Genomic DNA, 19,733 nt, shown 5'->3' on the forward strand with positions numbered 1-19,733 from the left:
GAGTAAAAAGAACAAATGTTTGAATAAAGTGAATTGGTAAAGTGCATTGGTAGGTAGGACAAGGTTAAAAAAGAAATTGGTAAAAGGAGAGAAGGGGAAATGGGCTGTGCCTGGAGGGTTGTTGAGTCTAAGAAAAGAAAGTTGGGTGTGGCTATCAAATTATTAACAATTCTTTTTTTAAGTTAAGAGGTGATCATAGGATACAGGATATAATGCTTTTAATGAAGTGCTTAAGGGTGAGACTTATGCCTTACATGCATATTTATACAACCACAAGAAGTTAAAAAAAATCTGAGAAAATCTTAATGAGTATTTAAAATAGGATGAACTTTTAAAGTGACTTTTACTGAGGATGATGATTATGTTTCTACCACAGCCAAGTGACCTGCAACCTGTGCTCTAAGTGTAGGATGGTCCTAGAAGACAAGTTGAATAGGTTTAAGAAATTTTTTCACACTCCAAAGCTCAGGTAAATGAAATGTTCCTTTAAAAATTAATGAACTAGGATTTCAAATGAGAGGAGAAAAAAAGAGGAAGGGGAATCATCTCAAATATCAGTTGAAACTTGACCCTTTTCTGAAAGCTGGATGGTAAAAGAATATCACAGAAAAAGGAAAGGGAGATCTGGAGCTAAACAATAAATTACAGGTTCTCGCTGAAGAAGAGAGAAACTGAATGCTCTGAGAAGAAAGAAGGTGCTTATCCTCTCAGTCTAAGGAATGATATATTAGAGCTACAGAAGCTATCAGGTGAAGTATTTGCCAACACTTACAGCATAAGGAAGGGCATATATCTAACACATAATAGAGAGCTTTAAAATGAATTGCCCACTTCTGGTGATTTATGTGAACACAAATGATATTGCCAGAGGGAGTCTAAAAGGCATTACCAAAGAATACAAATATTTGGGCAAGAATTTGAAGACCAGAGGTGTAGATTGGGCAAGAGATAAAAAAATAGAAAAACTTATTTGGAAAGTGGCGGGTACTGAAGAGACTACCAAAGAAGTGGATTTAGATATCTGTACTTTAAAATACAGGGATGACAGCCCAGGAAAGAACAGGAACACCTCTAATAAAAGTTGGAAAAAAAACTACTAGGCCTTTGCAATATGTCTTCTATGTAGAACCACCCAGCTAGACAGCATAGAAAGCAGTTACAATGGAAGAAACTGAGACATCCAATATTTATATAAGGCAGAATCTAAGAAAGCAGTCAGCAGGTAAACTAAGGCACTCAAAATGTTTACCTACAAATATGAAGTTTAGATCATATGAAAGAATCAGAAGAAAATTAATACTACTAAGCTAATAAAGCAAAGTAGTCATTGTGGAGGTGTGGAGATATCTCCAATAAGGGCCTGATATTCAGGATATATATGTAACTAACCACCCCAATACATGTGGTCAAAAGATATACAAAAGAAATGCAAACTATTAGCAATTATATGAAAGTATGATCTAAAATGAAAATTAAAAGTTGTAAGTTTTATCTCACACCCAGCAAACTGGCAAAGATGACAAAAGATGGAAATAGGCAATGCTGGTGGGGTTGTGAAAAACTGAACACAACAAAGCATTGGCGGTCTAAACATTCTGAACAAAAATCTGGAATCATGCTTAGACTGTGACTAAGATGTCCACACCCTCATAAGTCTCACTGAAACTTGATGGGATGAAACCTATAATTGGAATATGTGTCTGGATAAGTAAATGCTATCTAAAATAAATAGGACAGGCAAAAAGTGGGGAAGAGAGGGAAAAAGATATCAGATTATATATGAAAGTATCCTTGTAAGGAAATCCAAAAAACAAAGGTGAGGGAAGCATGATGGAGGAAATTTGGGTAAAAATCAATGTAGAACTGAAAACAGAAACATTTTTTTCATCAGAGTATGCTACAAAATACCCAGGAAAAAAAGAGGTAATTTAAGTCTGAGAAACAGATCACAATCCTGGCACAGAGCCATGAAGAAATAGTGTTAGAAAATTTAAATTATCTTGACATATGCTGGGAAGCAGTGCAGTTAATCACTTCTCGACTTGCCTTACTAACTTCATCCTTCAAAAGGTCAAGGAAACAGAGGAGTTTTTTTACATTGGATCTGAATTTCACTAATAAAGAAGAATTAGATGCGAGGATAGAAATAATGAAAACATTGTGGGGAAAAAGTAACCACGACCTCCATAAAATCTGTGATAGAAAAAGAAAAGAAAGCCAAACTAAGTCTGACATTTCATCAGGTTCAGAGTAATGATATCAACCACAATTCTATTAGGGAAGTCAACCTAGGAAGGACAGGAAACTCTCAAGAATTAAACTCTAAGGGCACAGGAAAAGTGGAAGTTATAATCCAAAGATGCAACTGTGGATTAACAGGGAATTTACCAACCAACTTAGATTTTTAAATGATATGTACAGAAGAGAGAAGCAAGGAAAAATAACAGGATAATTATATGAGTATGGCACAATACTACGAAAAAAAAGCATTAAGTCATAAAGTTCAGAATAAGCCGAGGCTAGGGAGGGAAACAGAAAAACCAAAAAGGTTTTGTTTTTTTAGCCATACTAGGGAAAAGAGCGTCAACAAAAAGGAAAAAGCCTCTCTTGGGATAGATAGGTCAATAATATCTGATGAGGGACAAAGTCTAACTCTGTTTATATTTTCTCTTCTAAGGAGAATAATCTCTGCATTGGAGACAACAAAATGAAAATGGCTAACTGGGAGTGGATACACAAGATTAAGAGGATAATAAGAGAGTCTAGTCACCCTTGATAAATGCAAGTTAAGTCACCTCTCCCCAATAAACTATCTATTCCCTAGAATACAGAAAGAACTGGAAATATGACTATGAAACCACTGTTAGGAATACCTGAAAATCCTCAGAAATTAGTAGAAGCGTAGAAGGATAAGAAAAGGGCAAATGTCCTGACTTTCCAAAAAGAATCATCTGGAAACGACAGTCCAGGAAGCTTAACTTCACTTCTGGTAAAAGGCTAGAACAGACCATTAAAGAGTTAATGAACATTTGGAAAAGGAAGTGGGTAATTACAGAGAGTCAGTGTAGCTTCAGAAAGAACAGGTCATGCCAGATGAGCCTCTTGTGAAAGGGCTACTAACTAGACCAAGGATGCACTATGAACGTACTCTGACCACATTTTATGGATGCTTTTGATAAAGGACCTCACACTATTCTTAAAAGGACTGGATGATAATAAGGCAGCCTGAAAACTATTTGAATGAACAGATCCAAAGAGAATTAATGATAAGAATATCACCTTGAGAGATCTGCAGTGGAGGATTCCTGGGATTTACATTTGACCTGTCCTGTTTAACTTTTAATCTGTGATTTGGTTAAAGGCATAAGTGACATGGAATAACTAACACACTGAACAAGAGTCAGGATCCAAAAAGATCTCGGCTGTCCAAAGCACTGAGTTGAAAATGATATGAAATTCAATAGGAATTTTCAATAGGCAGCAAGTTGGTGCAGTGGTTAGAACTGGGCTTGTGGTCAAGAAGACCTGAGTTCAAATCCTGCATCAAACACTTGCTAGCTGACTGATCCTAGGTAAATCACTTAACCTCTGTTTGCCTTAACTGTAAAACAGGGTATAATAATAGGATCTACCTCCCAGGGTTGTTGTGAGGATCAAATGAAATAATATTTCAAAAGTACATAGAACAGTGCCTGTCACATACATATTAGGCATTATACAAATGCCTAATGGAGGCACAAAATTAAAGATTCAGATATATCAAAGTCAACTATTTCTATTTTTATCATTATTATTATGGATAAATACAAAGTGTTACATTTGAAGGTTGTGTTTTTTTTTTAATCAATTTTGTAAGTTTATCTGAAAAAAGATTTAGAGGTTTAGGGGGCTTTCAAGTTTAAGATGAGTCAACAGTGTGATGGAACAGCTAAATATGCTAAAATAATCCTGGCCTTCATTAACAGAGGTATATCTTTCAGGAAAAAGGAGATGCATTCTGTCACGGTCCAGGCATTGATAAGCTGGAAAATATGGAGAAGGAAGCAACCACAAGTGTGAAGATCTTGAGTTCATGTCACAGGAAAATAGGCTGGAATATGACAGAATGAAAAGAGAACCGGTTGTAATGTCTCATCCTGCCTCTAAAACATATTTCTTGCACAGCTTTGGGCAAGCCACTTATGATCCTTGGATTCAGTTTCCTCACCTGTAAAATGAGATAACTGGAAGGATCTGGCCTCTGAGGGCTGTTCCAGCTCTAGATACAAGATCTTATAATCCTATGAACCTATGAAATAAAGATGTTCAACCTGGAAAGAGAAGATTCAGGGGAACAGAAGAGTTTCCTTGAAATATTTTTATTCTTATTCTCTTTGGCCTCAATAGGCAGAAAGAGTAGTAATGGGTGGGAGTTTAAAAAAGAAACAACTTTGGTTTGATGTCAGGAAAAATTTTCTAGCAATTTGAGCTATCCAAAATGAAACAGGTCACCTCAGACAGAGGAGATTTCCCACTCACTGGAGGGGATGAATGGCAATTTATCAGGAATATGGTAGTGAGAATTACAGTTATAAGTTGGACAATATGGTTACTACTTCCAAATCTCAAGTTTTAGAATTATAAGATAGTCACAATGGGCAAAATAATAGAGTACATAGATAGCAACAGGTAGCTTTCAAATACAAGCTAATAAATCCAATTAACACTAAGGTGTACTTAAAAGAGTAATTATATAAAAAGTAGTATGACAGAGTGACATTAACAATTCAACTAATTCTAACCAATCAACCAAATATTTTGCTGTTTCATCAACTTAACAATAAAACTTATTGACTCTATGGGATGTATGCAAAACTTTTTTTAATATATGTGTTACAGACCAAATAGCACAAAAGTAAAGAATCAGCTATCTCAAACTCAACTATCTCAATAACCAGTCAAGTGCTACAAACACAAAGTATTTTAAGGTACTAGAGATAAATTGGTACCAATTTATAAAAGAGTACTTTTGTATATTTGTTATGGAAACAAAAGCTTTTTCACAAATTTTGGAAGTAGATAAATCTATGAATATACTGAAATTCGGAAGACTCAAAAAGTCCTTGTATGTATAATAGACTTTTACAATATATGGGCTAAGAATTTCAAACAAATAATAATTTTTTTTTTTTAAACTGAATGCTCAGGTAACAAATTTCATTACTAGGAATCCAATAGATTAACTGCAGGGATGGGAAACCTGTGGCCTCAAGGCTACATGTGGCCCTCTAGGTCCTCAACTGCAGCCCTTTGACTGAATTCAAATTTCAAAGAACAAATTCAATCAAAGGATCACATCTAAGGATCTAGCAGGCCACATGTGGCCTCGAGGCCACAAGTTGCTCACGGCTGGATTAGAGAAAGTTCTTATCACCAGAAAATGTCACCTCAGAATTTCAATAGGAAATATAACATTTCCTACATGTCAAGCTGTTAATATTCACCATTCTCAGTAATATCTTCTTCAAAACTTACTTCTTGAAACCAAGAAGCCTCTATTTGTTTTCCAGCAAAGTTTTATTAGATGTGTTTAGACTCAGGCACAAGCCAATATATGGACAATGCTTGCCTTAAAGAAAAGGGGTTGGGGCACAGCCAAGATGGCAGCATAGAATCAGGAAAACTCCCTGAATTCCCCCGATAATGACCTCAAATATCTATAAAATATGACTCTAAACAAACTTTAGGGCTACAGAACCCACAAAGTGACAGAGAGAAACAAATCTCCCGCTGCAAGAAGCCCGGCAGGAAGGGTCCATCTCAGTATGCTGGGAGCAGAGCTTAGCCCCATTTGAACCTACAGTTTTAGCCTAAAGGGGGACACAACCAGCCACAGCTGGAGGGACTTCAGGAGAGTGGATCACCAGAAGCTGTGGCAGTTGCCAGAATTATCAACCCATAAATGTCAAAGGCAAAGTAAAAGGTCAGTGTTGACTTTGGAAACAGGGGGATCAAGAGTTGGGTCTGGCCTCTGCCACCAGGGGGAGAACCGGCCGAAGTGCAGCTGGTTGCTTCAGAGCTCCTGGCCTGCAGATTGACTGTAGGGGAACCAAGCAACAAGTCTGAGTGGTAATTGCTCTTGCTTTAACCTGCTTAGATCTGGATCACGGTCTTGGGTAGAGGTCCTGGAGTGTGTAACCAGGTGCCAGAGCCTGTGGAGGCTTCTAAGAGGGCATCCAACTGATAGCTCCAGCAGCTGCAAAAATTCCAGCAATTTGGGACAAAGCTGACCTCTCTGGAAGCAGAGCTCTACTGTGGAAAAAGCTCAACAGTCAAGTAATTGAGTGGCAACATGAGCAAGCAAAGCAAGGACAGCAATCCAACTTTGGATTCCTTTTTTGGGGACAAAAAGGATCAAAGCAAGGAATGGCAGGAGGACAACTAAGTCAGAACTCCTGCACCAAAAGCTTCCAAGAAAAATGTGAATTGGTTACAGGCCACAGAGGAGTTTAAGAAGGATTCTGAAAACTAAGTAAGAGAAGTGGAGGAAAAATTGGGAAGAGAAATGAGAACGATGCAAGAAAATCATGAAAAGAGAGTCAAGAACCTGACTGAAGAAAATAATACCTTAAAAAATAGACTAACTCAAATGGCAAAGGAGGCCCAAAAAGCCAATGAGGAGAAGAATGCCTTAAAAGGCCAAATTTGTCAGATGGAAAAAGAATCTCAAAAGCTCACTGAAGAGAATCATTCCTTCAGAATTAGATTGGAGCAAATGGAAGCTAATGACTTTATGAGAAATCAAGATACTATTAAACAGATCCAAACAAATGAAAAAATAGAAGGCAATGTGAAATATCTCATGGAAAAACCACTGACCTGGAAAATAGATCCAGGAGAGATAATTAAAAAATTATTGGACTACATGAAAGTCAAGATAAAAAAAAAGAACCTAGAAATCATCCTTCAAGAAATTATCAAGCAAAATTTCCCTTATGTTCTAGAATCAGAGGGCAAAACAGAGGTTGAAAGAATTCACCTATCACCTCCTGAAAAAGATTCCAAAAAGAAATCTCCCAAGAATATTATAGCCAGGTTCCAGAGTTCCCAGATCAAGGAGAAAATATTACAAGCAGCCAGGAAGAAACAATTTGAATATTGTGGAAACACAATCAGGATAACACAGGATCTGGCAGCTCCTACATTGAAGGATAGAAGGGCTTAGAATATGATATTCTGGAGGTCAAAGGAGCTGGGATTAAAGCCAAGAATCACCTACCCAGCAAAGCTGAGTATCATGTTTCAGAGGAAAATATAGTCATTAAATGAAATAGAGGACTTTCAAGCTTTCTTGAAGAAAAAACCAGAGTTGAATAGAAAATCTGACATTCAAATACAAGAAGAAAGAGAAGGATGAGAAGGTAAAGGGAAAAGAAATCATAAGGAACTTATCAAAGTTGAATTACTTATATTTCTACATGGAAAAACAATAATTGTTAACTTATGAAACTTTTCTCAGTATGAGGATAGTTGAAGGTAATATAAATGTGTGTGTGTGTGTATATATATATATATATGTATACATACATATATATGTGTCTATATAGGAGGGTATATGTGCATATGAATATATATGTGAGTGTGTATATAATGTACAGGTATACATAGACAGGGGGCACAGGATCAACTGAATAGAAAGGGATGATATTTAAAAGGTGCAGTTGAGAGGTGAGAGAAGAATATAATGAGAGGAGATGGGGAGAGACAGAATGGGGTAAATTATCTCAGACAGAAGAGGCAAGGGAAAACTGTTACAATGGAGGGGAAGAACAGGAAGGCAAAAGGGAATGGGTCAACCTCACTCTCGTTGAATTTGGCTTAGGGAAGGAATGACATACACACTAAATAGGGTATCTTGCCCTACAGGAGAGTAGGGTGGAAGGGGATGAGATGGAAGATGATGGAGGGGAGGGCACACACTTTTGAAAAGGGACAGGGTCAAAGTAGAGAAAAGAACAAGAGGGGGGGTGGGATAGGTTGGAGGGAAATATAGTCAGTCTTTCACAATATATCCACTATGGAAATGTTTTGCATAGCTATACATGCACAACCCATACTGAACTGCTTATCTTCCCAGTAAGGGTGGGTGACAAGGGAGGAAGGGAAAGAATCTGGAATTCAAAGTTTTTTATTATTATTATTATTTTTTACATGCAACTGGAAAGTAAGATATACAGGCACTAGGGGACGGAGATCCATCTTGCCCTACTAGTAAGTTGGAGGGGAATGGGGAAGGATATAGGAGAGAACAGATGGGGGGAGGAGGGTATACAGTGGGATTGCTGTTTTGGGGTGGTGGGTAGGGGAAAGACGGAGAGAAAATTTGTAACTCAAAATCTTGTGGAAATGAATGGTGTATACTAAAAATAAACATAATATTTAATTTAAAAAACACAAAAAAACTTAAAAAAAAACTTTAAATAAAAGAAAAGGGGTTGATTAAGTAATAAAGACAACCAGACCCAAAATAATGGCTGAATCCTCTTTTTATCTATGGTGGGTAGACATGTAAATAGGTTTGGAAGCTGTAAGTAAAAAAAGAAAGGAAATATAAAACCTGAAGTAAAAGGCTTATGAAGAAAGAAAATTGTGAACATATTTGAGACAATTCTATTTCTTTCAAGATTTTTTTCCCCTCAATGTTACCTTTTTCAATGTTACCTTCTGAGTTGTATTATGCAAATTAGAAAAGCATTTCTGTGAGTGAGAAGACACGAGCAAATCATACCTTTAAATCTTGAATCAAGGCAAAAAAAAATGCTATAAACCTATGAAAAGTCATTAAATAGCCCAATCCACTGTTATAGCCACCCATTTCAATAAACAAAAATCAATGAAACATCACGGTGAAACCAGACAGATGAGGTAACTGAGACAGTTAGTGATTTGCCCAGGGTCACAAAGCTAATGTCTGAGACAAGATTTGAACTCAGGTCTTCCTGACTCCAGGCCTGGTGCTCTATCTACTGGGACACTTAGCTGCACACCTAACATATAGGAGTTGCTTTCATTTTCAAAGTTGGTTCTATGATTTTGTAAATATTTTGCTCTTAAACTAATTATTCTTCCTCCTACCTAAGGCCTAAAAATATTTTTAAAATTGATTTAATAAATTCATTGTAAGTTACAATAAATTCTTTAAATATACGCTTATGTTGGTTTTGGTCTCCTTAAAAGAGTCAATGTGACACTGCTAGCTCCTCCAAAACAGGTCTTATTTCAAATATTCTAAAATTTAAGTCAATGTAACATCAATTACTTGCCTAAAACCTGCATGATACACTGGTAGGTGCAAGTTTTTACAGAAAAACTGGACAACCCGGAGTTTGTAAACCAAAAAACTATTTGAACTTAAAAGAAAAAAATCAGTAAACATTTAGTTTCTCAAATGTCACAAGCATGCTAAGGATGATGTACTAAGGAAGAATTATAGCATCTAAGAAGGTACTTCGGAAGCCATCTATCCCATGTCCTATCTGAATAAGAGTTCTCTCTACAGCATCCTCAGCAAGTAGTCATCAAGCTTCTGCTTAAAGAACTCCAGGAGAGGGGATCCCAGTTCCTCCTAGGGAGGCCCATTTCACTTCTAAAAGGCTCTGTTAGTAAGTTGCTTTTTTTTTTTTTATCAAGTCAAAATCTGCCTCTAAAACTTTTACTTCTGTCTCCTAGTAGCACACTGCGGGCCCACTATAATAAGTCTAGTCGTTCTTTTACATGACAACCCTTCAAGTACTTGAAGACAACTCTTCTGTCACCTCTTACTCTCTTGATCCCTCCCAATTCTTTGCTTCTCCTGGTTAAATATCTCCAGTTTCTCTAACAGATCCTTTTCTATCCTATGGCCCTTTTACCATACTGATGATCCTCTTTGGACATGCTCCCACTTTGTCTTTGTTAAAATATGGTAAACAGAATTCTAGGAAGTACACCAGATGTGGTCTTATTTAAAGCAAAGTATAGAAGTGAACTCTTACTTCCATTATTTTAGGCCCTCTAGATCTGTAAGATTTAATACAGCCTAGGAAAACATTAGCTTTTTCGGCACTCAGAATCTATTTAGGTCTAGTGGTTTATATTAATGCACACAATCCACTAAAATATATACATATTTTTCAGAGGAACATTTTTTCTAGCAACACATTCCCCATTTTGTATTTGTGAAGCTGAATTTTTGAACCCAAAGGATAACTATAAATTATTATCATGAGACTCCTGCCTCTTCAAAAACATCTTATTGACAAGCACTCTAAACACCTCTAGACAATCTGGAGTGGACGCACTAAATTATTTAGTATCTACCTACTTTAAAAAGTACTATAAAACCGATTTAAAGTGGAAAATTTTGTAAACAAACCTCAATCTTGTCTGTTTTGGCATCTCCCCAGTATATTTTGTCTTCATCATAATCCAGAGCTAAACCATTTGGCCATCCAAGAGATGTATTTACCAAAACTACTCGGTCAGACCCATCCAAAGCTGCTCGCTCAATTTTGGGAATTTCTCCCCAATCCGTCCAATACATATACCTAAAGAAATAAACAGAATATGGATTTAAAATTAATTACGCCTTTAGAGATCTCAGTTTATATTCTCTTCCAAAATACCATTGGCATGATCAGAAAACATCTAACAAGAAAAAAAAAACCCTAGAGGTTTATAAAGCAGACTAAAAAAACAAAGGAACACATACTTCATTGTAACCAGTAAAAGAACTGGTAGAAGAATTTAACTTCAAATAGCATTTACCAGTAGCTAATTTCTGAAGTCCTTTCCAATTCTAAATTCTATTATTTATTTGGGTCACGTTGTCTAGATATTTTTGTGTTTCTTACTGTTTAATGTGCATTTTCCTAGATGTTCAGTACATTCTCTAAGTCATTACCAAAATCAACATTCCAGTCACAGATTCTGAAAACAAACTGAATTCTCAAAATAAGTGTTTCCTACAGTTCTAATTTCCTCTTGTAACTACCTGGAGTTTTAATTTCTGAGATGTTTATATTCAAACCAGTATTACAATGGATCAGTGCCTCTTTCCTAAGAGTGAATGTAAGAATGAACCATATTATATTTTACTATAAAAACAAAATTCATTCACTAAATAATAAAAATAACGCATAGGACATATAAATATGGCTTTGGATATTCTGAGAAAGCTATGAAAATTAAATCTATGGGGGAGTAAATAAATTCATTCCACATTTTTTATGGTCATAGTACAACCTCAGGAAAATATGAAACTAACACCAGAAGCCAGCAAACATGGAATTAATTTAAGAAGGAAAGGTATGCAATATATTTTGTGAAATAAAACTATTTAACCTAAGAATTCTACTCTAACCAATACAACATGGAGAATGGATGGCCAATAAAGAATTCTATTAAAACACCACTGCATATCTGCTACCAATCTATCCCATTTTGTCCCAACAATATTTTTTTTAAACAAATGAAAAAAAGTAACAAGACAGAAAAACTAACAGCAGTTTCTTACCCAACCATTGGATCCAGCACTATAGCTCGGGGTTCCTCCAAATCCTCTGAAATTAAAATCTTTCTCATGGTTCCATTGAGCCTTGTCACCTCTATGCGGTCAGTGCCCGTGTCTGTCCAATAAAGGTTCCGTGCAACCCAATCCACTGCAATGCCATCAGGGTGTGCAATTTGAGCTGTCACCACAAACTGACTGCCAGATCCGTCTATGAAAGAGCGACGTATAGCTCTCACTTCATCATCAGTCCAGTAGATATACCCTTCCAAAGGATCATAGTCTATGGCAATTGCATGGCGGATGTCTTCCAACTGTAGAACAATATCTGTAAAGTCTGGTGTATCCAAGGAAATTCGCCTCAAGTCTGTCCTTCGGGCTAAAAGCAGTAATTCAGTTGCTCCTAGGAAGGAAAATTATAAAAACAACTTGAACCCCTGTCCTAGAATACTGAGGAGAAAATTTTAAATCACCATATTAGACGCCACAACTTTTTCAGAACCAGAAGATAAAAAAGTTGAAGGGTTCTTAGAATGGTTTAAGAAGAGGATCTGAAGGGGAGCAACATGGTCCAGTGGAGAGCTGCTACTCAGAGAGATAGAGAAGGCATATGCTGAAAACAACAAATAAACAGGTTTCATTAAATCTGGAATATGGTCTTTAATATTGGCAGCTTTCACTGCTGAAAAGACCAACTGGGACTATAGGATATAAGACACTGTGGATTTGAAAAGACAGGAGCAAAATCTTCTGACCATTTCTTTTTATCCAGTTGAAACTACCAAGGATCTCCCATTGTGGTGAAAAGAGAATGCTAATTCACTCTTGATGTAATTTTTGTATTCTCCCATTACCTAACAAACCCCTTTTCTTTTTGTTCCCATTCCTGTTACCTATCTTTGGGTACCAACAACTCACTAAACATACTGGAACAGAGAGGGAAAAGTCAGAAATAACTTACCCACTGAGTATACCCTGAGTGCATAGCAACATATTCATATATCACTAGTTGGTGTTTTATATACCTCCTTAAAGAAAATAGGCCTGAGGGGTGGCTAGGTGGCGCAGTGAGTAAAGCGCCGGCCCTGGAGTCAGGAGGACCTGAGTTTGGTTCCGGCCTCAGACACTTAAAACACACACACACACACACACAACTAGCCGTGTAATCTTGGGCAAGTTACTTAACCCCAACTGCCCTCCAAAAGGCAAAAATTAATAAATAAAAGAAAACAGGCCTGTCTCAAATTAGTCAATTCACATTGGATAACTGAGAATGCCAAGGAGTAGAATTTATTAATGTATAAGAAAGTGAGGTTACTGGTGATCACAATTTCCACTTAATCTATCTTAACATTACTTTTTTTTTTTAAAGCAATTGGGGTTAAGTAACTTGCTCAAGGTTACACGGGCAGTTGTTTCTGGGTGTGGTGCTAAGTATCTGAGCCCGGATTCATTCCCAGGTCATCCTGACTCTGGGGCCGGTGCTCTTACTCACTGAGCCACCTGGCCGCCCCAACATTACTCTTAATAGAAAGACATTTAGACCTTAAGAAAGACTGGTATCTTTTAGTCATCATTAATAAAGTAATATTAGGGGGGAAAATAACATTTCTCATACACTAAAAACAATTATTATTAATTTCTAAACATTTATGTGAAATCTCTGCTCATTTATTTCACCACAGGAAAAACTACTGACCCCATCACATATTTCCTAGACTGCAAAAAGATTTCCAGTGAAGAAAACTCTTTGTTTAATTAAAATATTCATATAAATCAGTGTTGTATTTTGTCAAAGGTTTTTTCTGCATCCACTGATATAATTTTATGACTTTTGTTGTTTTTGTTATTGATGTGGCCAATTATGCTTACAGTTTTCCTAATATGGAAGCAACCCTGCATTCCTGGTAATCCTGGTAACCAAATCCATCCTGGTAATGGTGTATAATCTTTGATATATTACTATAATCTCCTTGCTAGTGTACTATTTAAAATTTTTACAACAATATTCACTAGGGAAAATGGTCTATATATAGCTTTCATTCTGTTTTTGCTCTCTTTGGGCTGGGTATAAAAATCACACTTGTCGTATGAAAGGAATTTGGTAGGATTCCTTCATTATCTATTTTTCCAAACACTTTATAAAGTAGTGGAACTAATTATTCTTTAAATGTTTGGTAGAGTTTGCCTGTAAATCCATCTGGTCCTGGGGTTTTTAAGCTCATTTGTGGCTTGTCCAATTTTTTTTTTCCAAAACAGGGTTAAGTTTTCTATTTTCTCTTCTGTTAATCTAAGTAATTTATATTTTTGTAAATATTTAAACATTTCTTTTAGAGTATCAGTTTTATTGGCATAAAGCTAGGTTTTATGCTCCTAATAACTGCTTTAATTTCATCATCTATATTGGTTGCAAACCCATACTTTTTATTTTTGATACTGATAATTTGGTACTTTGGTTTTCTTCTTTTTAAAAATTAAATTAGACAAAAGTTAATTTATTTTATTGGATTTAATTTTTCACAAAACCAGATCCTAGCTTTATTTATTAGTTCAACAATTTTTTTTTTAATTCTAATAAAGGCCTCCTTTGATTTTTAAGATTTCTAATTTGGTGTTTAATTGGGGATTTTTTATTTGATATTTTTCTAGTTTTTTTAGTTGTATGCCCAACAAGTTGGTCTGCTTTTTCTCTTTTATTAAGTGCTTAGAAACATGAATTTTTCCTTAATTACTACTTTGGCTGCATTCCACAAATTTTGATATGTTGTTATTATTTTTAATAAAATTACTAAATGTTTCTATGATTTATTCTTTGACCCATTTATTCTTTAGGAATAGATTATTTAGTTTCCCATTAATTTTTAATAATGAATTTCTGAGCTTCTTTATTGAATATACATTTTATTGCATTATGGTCTGAAAAGGGTACACTTAATATTTCTGTTTTTCTGCATTTGTTTGTGAAGTTTTATGCCCTAATACATGGCCAGTTTTTGAGAAGGTACATTGTACAGGTGAGAAAAGGGTATACTTTCTATTCCCATTCAATGTTCTCCAGACGACTATCATATCTAACATTTTCTAAAGTTCTTAACTTCTTGTTTATTTTATGGTTAGATTTATCTAGCTCTGAGAGGGGTAAATTAAGGTTCCCCCACTAACACAGTTTTGCTCTTTTCCTCCTACAGCTCTTTTAACTTTTCCTTCAAGAATTTGAATGCTATGTCATTTGGTACATTATTGGTATTAATTCATTATGTATGGTACCTTTTGACAAAATACTCTCCTTGAATATCTTCTTTTAACTCGACTCATTTTTGTTTTGCTTTGTCTGAGATCCTGCCCCTGACTTTTTAACATGTACTAAATAAAGCATAATAGATTCTGCTCCAGTCCCTTAACTCTGTGTGTATCTTTCTGATTCAAGTGTGTTTCTTATAAACAACATATTGTTGGATTCTGGTTTTAAATTCATTCTGCAATTTACTTCCATTTTATGTGAGCATCCATCCCTTTTATATTCTCAATTATAATTGCTTTGTATATCCCTCCATACTGTTCTCTTCACCTTTTTCCTTCTTTTTTTCACTCTGTTCCTTCCTCAAAAGTCTATTTTGCTTCTATCCACTGCCTCCCTTAATCTACCATCCCTCTTGTCACTCCCCACTTTTTTCCCCCTCCTCTCTTACATTCCTATTAGGTAAGATTAATTTCAATAACTGTGTGTGTGTGTGTATGTGTGTTTTCTTCTTCTCCCTCCCCCCTCCTCCCAGTGCAGTCCTCCTTCACACCCTTTCATTCTTTTTTTTTGACATCTTCCCAACATAACATACCAACCTTAGACTCATGTCCTCTGTCTAAGTAGACTTCTAATTGCCCTAACAGTAATAATGTTCTTAGTGGTCACTTGTATCATCTTCCCCCATGGCTATATAAACAGTTTACCCTTGTTAAATACCTTGATTTCTTTTTCATGTCTACCTTTTTAATGCTTCTCTTAAGTTTTGTGTTTGAATGTCAAACTTTCTATTATGCTGTGGTCTTGGCATCAGGAATGTTTGAAAGTCCTCTACTTCATTAAATATCTATTTGCTCCCCTAAAGGATTATACTCAGTTTTGCTGAATAAGTTATTCTTAGTTGTAATGCTAGCTCCTTTGCCTTCCAGAAAAATGATATCCCAAGCCTTCTGCTTCTTTGAAGTGGTAGCTACTAAATCTTGTGTGATCCTGAATGTGACTCTGTGATATATGAATTCCCTAGCTACTTGCTATATTTTCTCCTTGACCTAAAAGCTCTGGGTTTTGGTTATAATATTCTTGAGAGTTATAATTTGGGGAGTTCTTTCAGAAGGAAACCAATTAATTCTCCCAATTTCTACTTTGCCCTCTGGTTCTATAATATCAGGAGAGTTTTACTTGATAATTTCTTGAAATATGATGTCTAGGATCTTTTTTTGATCATGGCTTTCAAGTAGCCTAAGATAATTTTTAAATTATCTCTCCTCAATTTGTCAATTGTTTTTCTGGTGAGATATTTCACATTTTCTTCTATTTTTTCATTCTTTTGACTTTGTTTTATTGTTTCTTGATGTCTCATGGATTCATTAGCTTCCTCTAGTAAAATTCTAATTTTTAGGGTGTTATTTTCTTTAGTGCAGTTTAGTATCTCTTTTACCATTTTGCCAATTTTGAGTCTTAAAGAATTATTTTCTTCAGTATTTTTGTGCCTTTTTTTTAAACCAAGCTGTTAATTTTCTTTTTATAATTTTCTTGCATAGTTCTTATTTCTTTAACCAATCTTCCCTCTATTGCTCCTACTTGATTTTTAAATTATTTTTCCTCCTTTTAAAAAAAAATTTATTTCTTTAGCTCTTCTAGGAATTCTTGTTGGGATTCTGTCCAATGCGCATTTTTCCCTGGGGCATTGCTTGTGACTTTTTCAAGACATTGTCTTCATCAGAGTTTGTGTCTTGAGCTTCACTGTAACCATGTTAGTATTTTATGGGCATGTTCTTTTGTTGTTGTTATTTTTTGCTCATTTTTCTAATTTATTTCCTTGACTTTGGACTTTATGTTAGAGTTAGACTTGGCTCATTTCTGGGAGGGATAACTGGCCTGAGCTGCTCTCTTTTATGTGCTACTGCTCTTACAACTCAATCTGAGAACTTCTGGTTCACTGATGCTTCCAAAGTGGTATGATCCAGAAAGAGGTCTAATCACTACCTTCCAGATCTGTGTTCACTGTTCCTTAACCAGGTAACGCCCTGCTTCCTTCTGACCTAACCCTGGAATTGCAACCCAGAACTGGGTAACAGTTGACAGAGAAAGATACTGAATGGCACCCAATCCTGCTCTTACTGCTTACACAAAAGTCTCCTGGGATTTCTTTCTGACCAGGTATTCATTCCCTTACCATGCCTGGGAAGTGCTATTGCCCACAATTGGTGCTGCTTCCAGTCAGTCTCTACCTAGTGTCCACAGAGTTCTCTTCCTGTCTTCCTAAGCTGTCCTGGGCTGGAAAAATGGCTCATTGTGACTTTTTCTCAGCTTTCCAAGTAAAAATTTTGTTTGATGATTTTGGGGGAGGTTTGTTGGTTGTGACCTTTTACACCACCATCTTAACTCTGCCCTGTACCAGGTTTTCAAAAGTGGGTTAATAATAATAAAGGCCACAGAGAAACCAGATTCAGTGAACTCTTTAGCAAGGCAGATGTACTAGTAAGGACAGAAGTCAGTTTAGAATATTTAAAGAAAGAATTGGTGGTAAAGCAAAGATTGCTCAAGAAATACAACAATAAAAGTAAAATGGAATAGTACTTGAAAGAGTTAAATCAAGAAATGGCTTCTTCTATAAGAGAGTCTGTACATTTAGAAATGTAAGATTATTTGGAGAGGGAGAAGTTGGCTCTGATTCTAGAAAGAAAAATGATGAGCATGAAAGCTGGATAGTTCAATGTTTAGTTTTTACAATATTTTTTAAAAAGATTAATCCATGAAATATTCTGGATTAATATGGATTAAAATGGACCCAGATTAGGATTTATTAAGAGTTGAGAGAAAAAGGAAGGCTCAAATCAAACAATCAACAACATTTATTAAATGCCTAAATTAAAGACAGTGCTAGATTGGGCATACAAATCTGACCAGGTTTTGCTTTCAAAAGTAATTGCATCAACAATAGGTAAACAGTTAGTTAAATAAAGACAAAGTAATTTCAGGTGGAGTAGAGGACAAATTAGAAGCTAAGGGGATCAGGAAAGGTCTCATAAGGTAGGTGGCATTTGAGCTGGCCTCTGAAAGAAACCAGGGATACTAATAAACCAGATAACTTGTGCAAAGACAGTGAGACAAGACATGGATGTTATGTATGAATAACACTAAGTAGGCCAGTTTGACTGGAACTTATCATTCATAAGGTAAGTAAAATGTAATGGAACTGAAATTGACTTGCAACTGCAAAAGACTTTAAATCCCAAAAAAACTTTTGTGTTTTTTTCTAGAGCCAACAGTCACTAAAAGTTTGAAAGCAGGAAAGTGAAATAGACTATGCCTCAATTTTGTAGCTATGTGGAAGACGGTTAAGAGAAGAGAGGAGAGGTAGGGAGAACAACAAGGAGGAAGGAGGCTCTTATAAAAAGTCAAAAAGTGACAAGAAAAAGGTGGTGGCTGAGTGAATAGAGATGGTCACGAGTGATGTGTAACAGACATGACTCAGAAACAAATTGGATTTGTGGGGTAAGGTAGCATGAGAAGTTGGGGACAACACCAATATTGTAAATTCAGGTCCCAAAATAAAGAGGGAAATTAGGAAGAAGGCTATGTTTGGAGTGGGGGAGGGAGAATGAAGATAATGACTTTTGTTTTGAAAATACTGAGTTTGAGACATCTAGTTGGCAATGTCTAATAGAGAGTAGGTGATGAAGATTTGGCACTCAGAAGGAAAAAACAAAGGCTCACTGGGACTAATATGCATAAAGATGATAGCTGAATCCATGGATGCCAATACCTCCCAAGAAAGGTTATAGTGAAAGAAGAGGATCCCAGACAGAGCCCTGGGGTACAGTCGTAATCAAAAGATGATACACAGAAGATGATCTAGCAAAGGACATTGAACAGTAGTCAAACAAGTAAGAGAACAAAGAGAACAGTTTTATGAAAACCCAGAGAAGACAAATTTTTCATGAAGAGAGTAGTAAATAATGTCAAAAACTACAGAGGTCAAGAAAGAAAGGGACTGAGAACTGGCAACTGGATTTGGAAATTATGAATACTGGTAACTTTGGAGAGAGCAGTTTCAGTTGACTAATGAGGGAGGAAGCCAGATAATAAGGGTTTGAAAAGTAGTGGAGAAGAAGTGAAGGCAACCAAGTCTAGAAAGCTTTTTCTAAAACTTTACTAGGAAATGGAGGGGTAAAAAGATTAAGTGCATGGTTGAATCAAATTTGGTTTTTTTTTTAAAGGATGGGGAAGACTTGGGTATATTTGTATGTAACAGGAAAGGAACAAGTAGGCAGGGAGTGATTGAAAATAAAAGGGACAATAGCTACAACAGTGTTTACTAACAAAGATGGGAGGAGGTAAAATTAAGGGGATGGAGAGGGGATGATCTTGGCAAGAAGAAGGGCCACCTCTTAATCACAGACTGACTAAAGGGAGGAGGAAGTGGGGAATGATAACAAGGGGCTCTGAGATATAGAGTGGGAGAGAAGAGAGCTCAAAGCAAATGATCTGAACTTTCCCAGTAAAATATGAGGTGAAATACCCTGACCAAAGGATAGGGCAAAGAGTAGTCAGAAAGGCTTTATGACATAAAAAGGTTCGGCATAGCAACTGCAAAGAATGGAAATGAGGATCAGTTAGGGTGAAGTGGACGCCGAGACTGAACAGAGACCGAGACTAGATAAAGCCAATTCAGGGAGCATTTATTAGCTGGCCAGCGGCAGACTCAGGAGCTAGGCACTGAGAGCTGCCCCGAGCCAAGGTCAAGGCAGGGTATATAAAGGCAAAAACCACAAGCTTATCTAAGTGTACAGGGTACAGAAAAGCTGCAGCAGGGGTCAGATACAAAGAGTGTCACACTTATCTGGCGCAACAGAAGGGTTGGTCAAGTTCAAGATGGTCTTTGGGGCCTGTAATGGGAATGCAAATTTGAAAGATCTTCCCTGCCCCTAGGCTAAAGTGCACCCGGAGCCTGGGGTGGGAGGC

The 19,733-nt window shown here is 36.3% G+C and overlaps 1 protein-coding gene across 2 annotated transcripts in view; it reads right to left on the reverse strand.

Moving 5' to 3' along the window:
- Positions 1–19,733, reverse strand: part of LRP6 (LDL receptor related protein 6) — a 140,960-nt gene that overhangs the window by 60,385 nt on the left and 60,842 nt on the right. For both annotated transcript variants that reach the window (XM_069101497.1, XM_069101496.1), the window contains exons 6-7: positions 11,534–11,930; positions 10,394–10,565 (exon numbers count right to left, since the gene is read on the reverse strand). In XM_069101497.1, the coding sequence (XP_068957598.1) occupies positions 10,394–10,565; positions 11,534–11,930 (569 nt within the window). The remainder of the gene's footprint in view (positions 1–10,393; positions 10,566–11,533; positions 11,931–19,733) is intronic.

The sequence above is a fragment of the Petaurus breviceps genome, unplaced genomic scaffold (assembly GCF_028583685.1).
Source record: "Petaurus breviceps papuanus isolate PSGF00001 unplaced genomic scaffold, PetGlider_PUasm1.0 470, whole genome shotgun sequence".
Classification (NCBI taxonomy): Eukaryota; Metazoa; Chordata; class Mammalia; order Diprotodontia; family Petauridae; genus Petaurus; species Petaurus breviceps.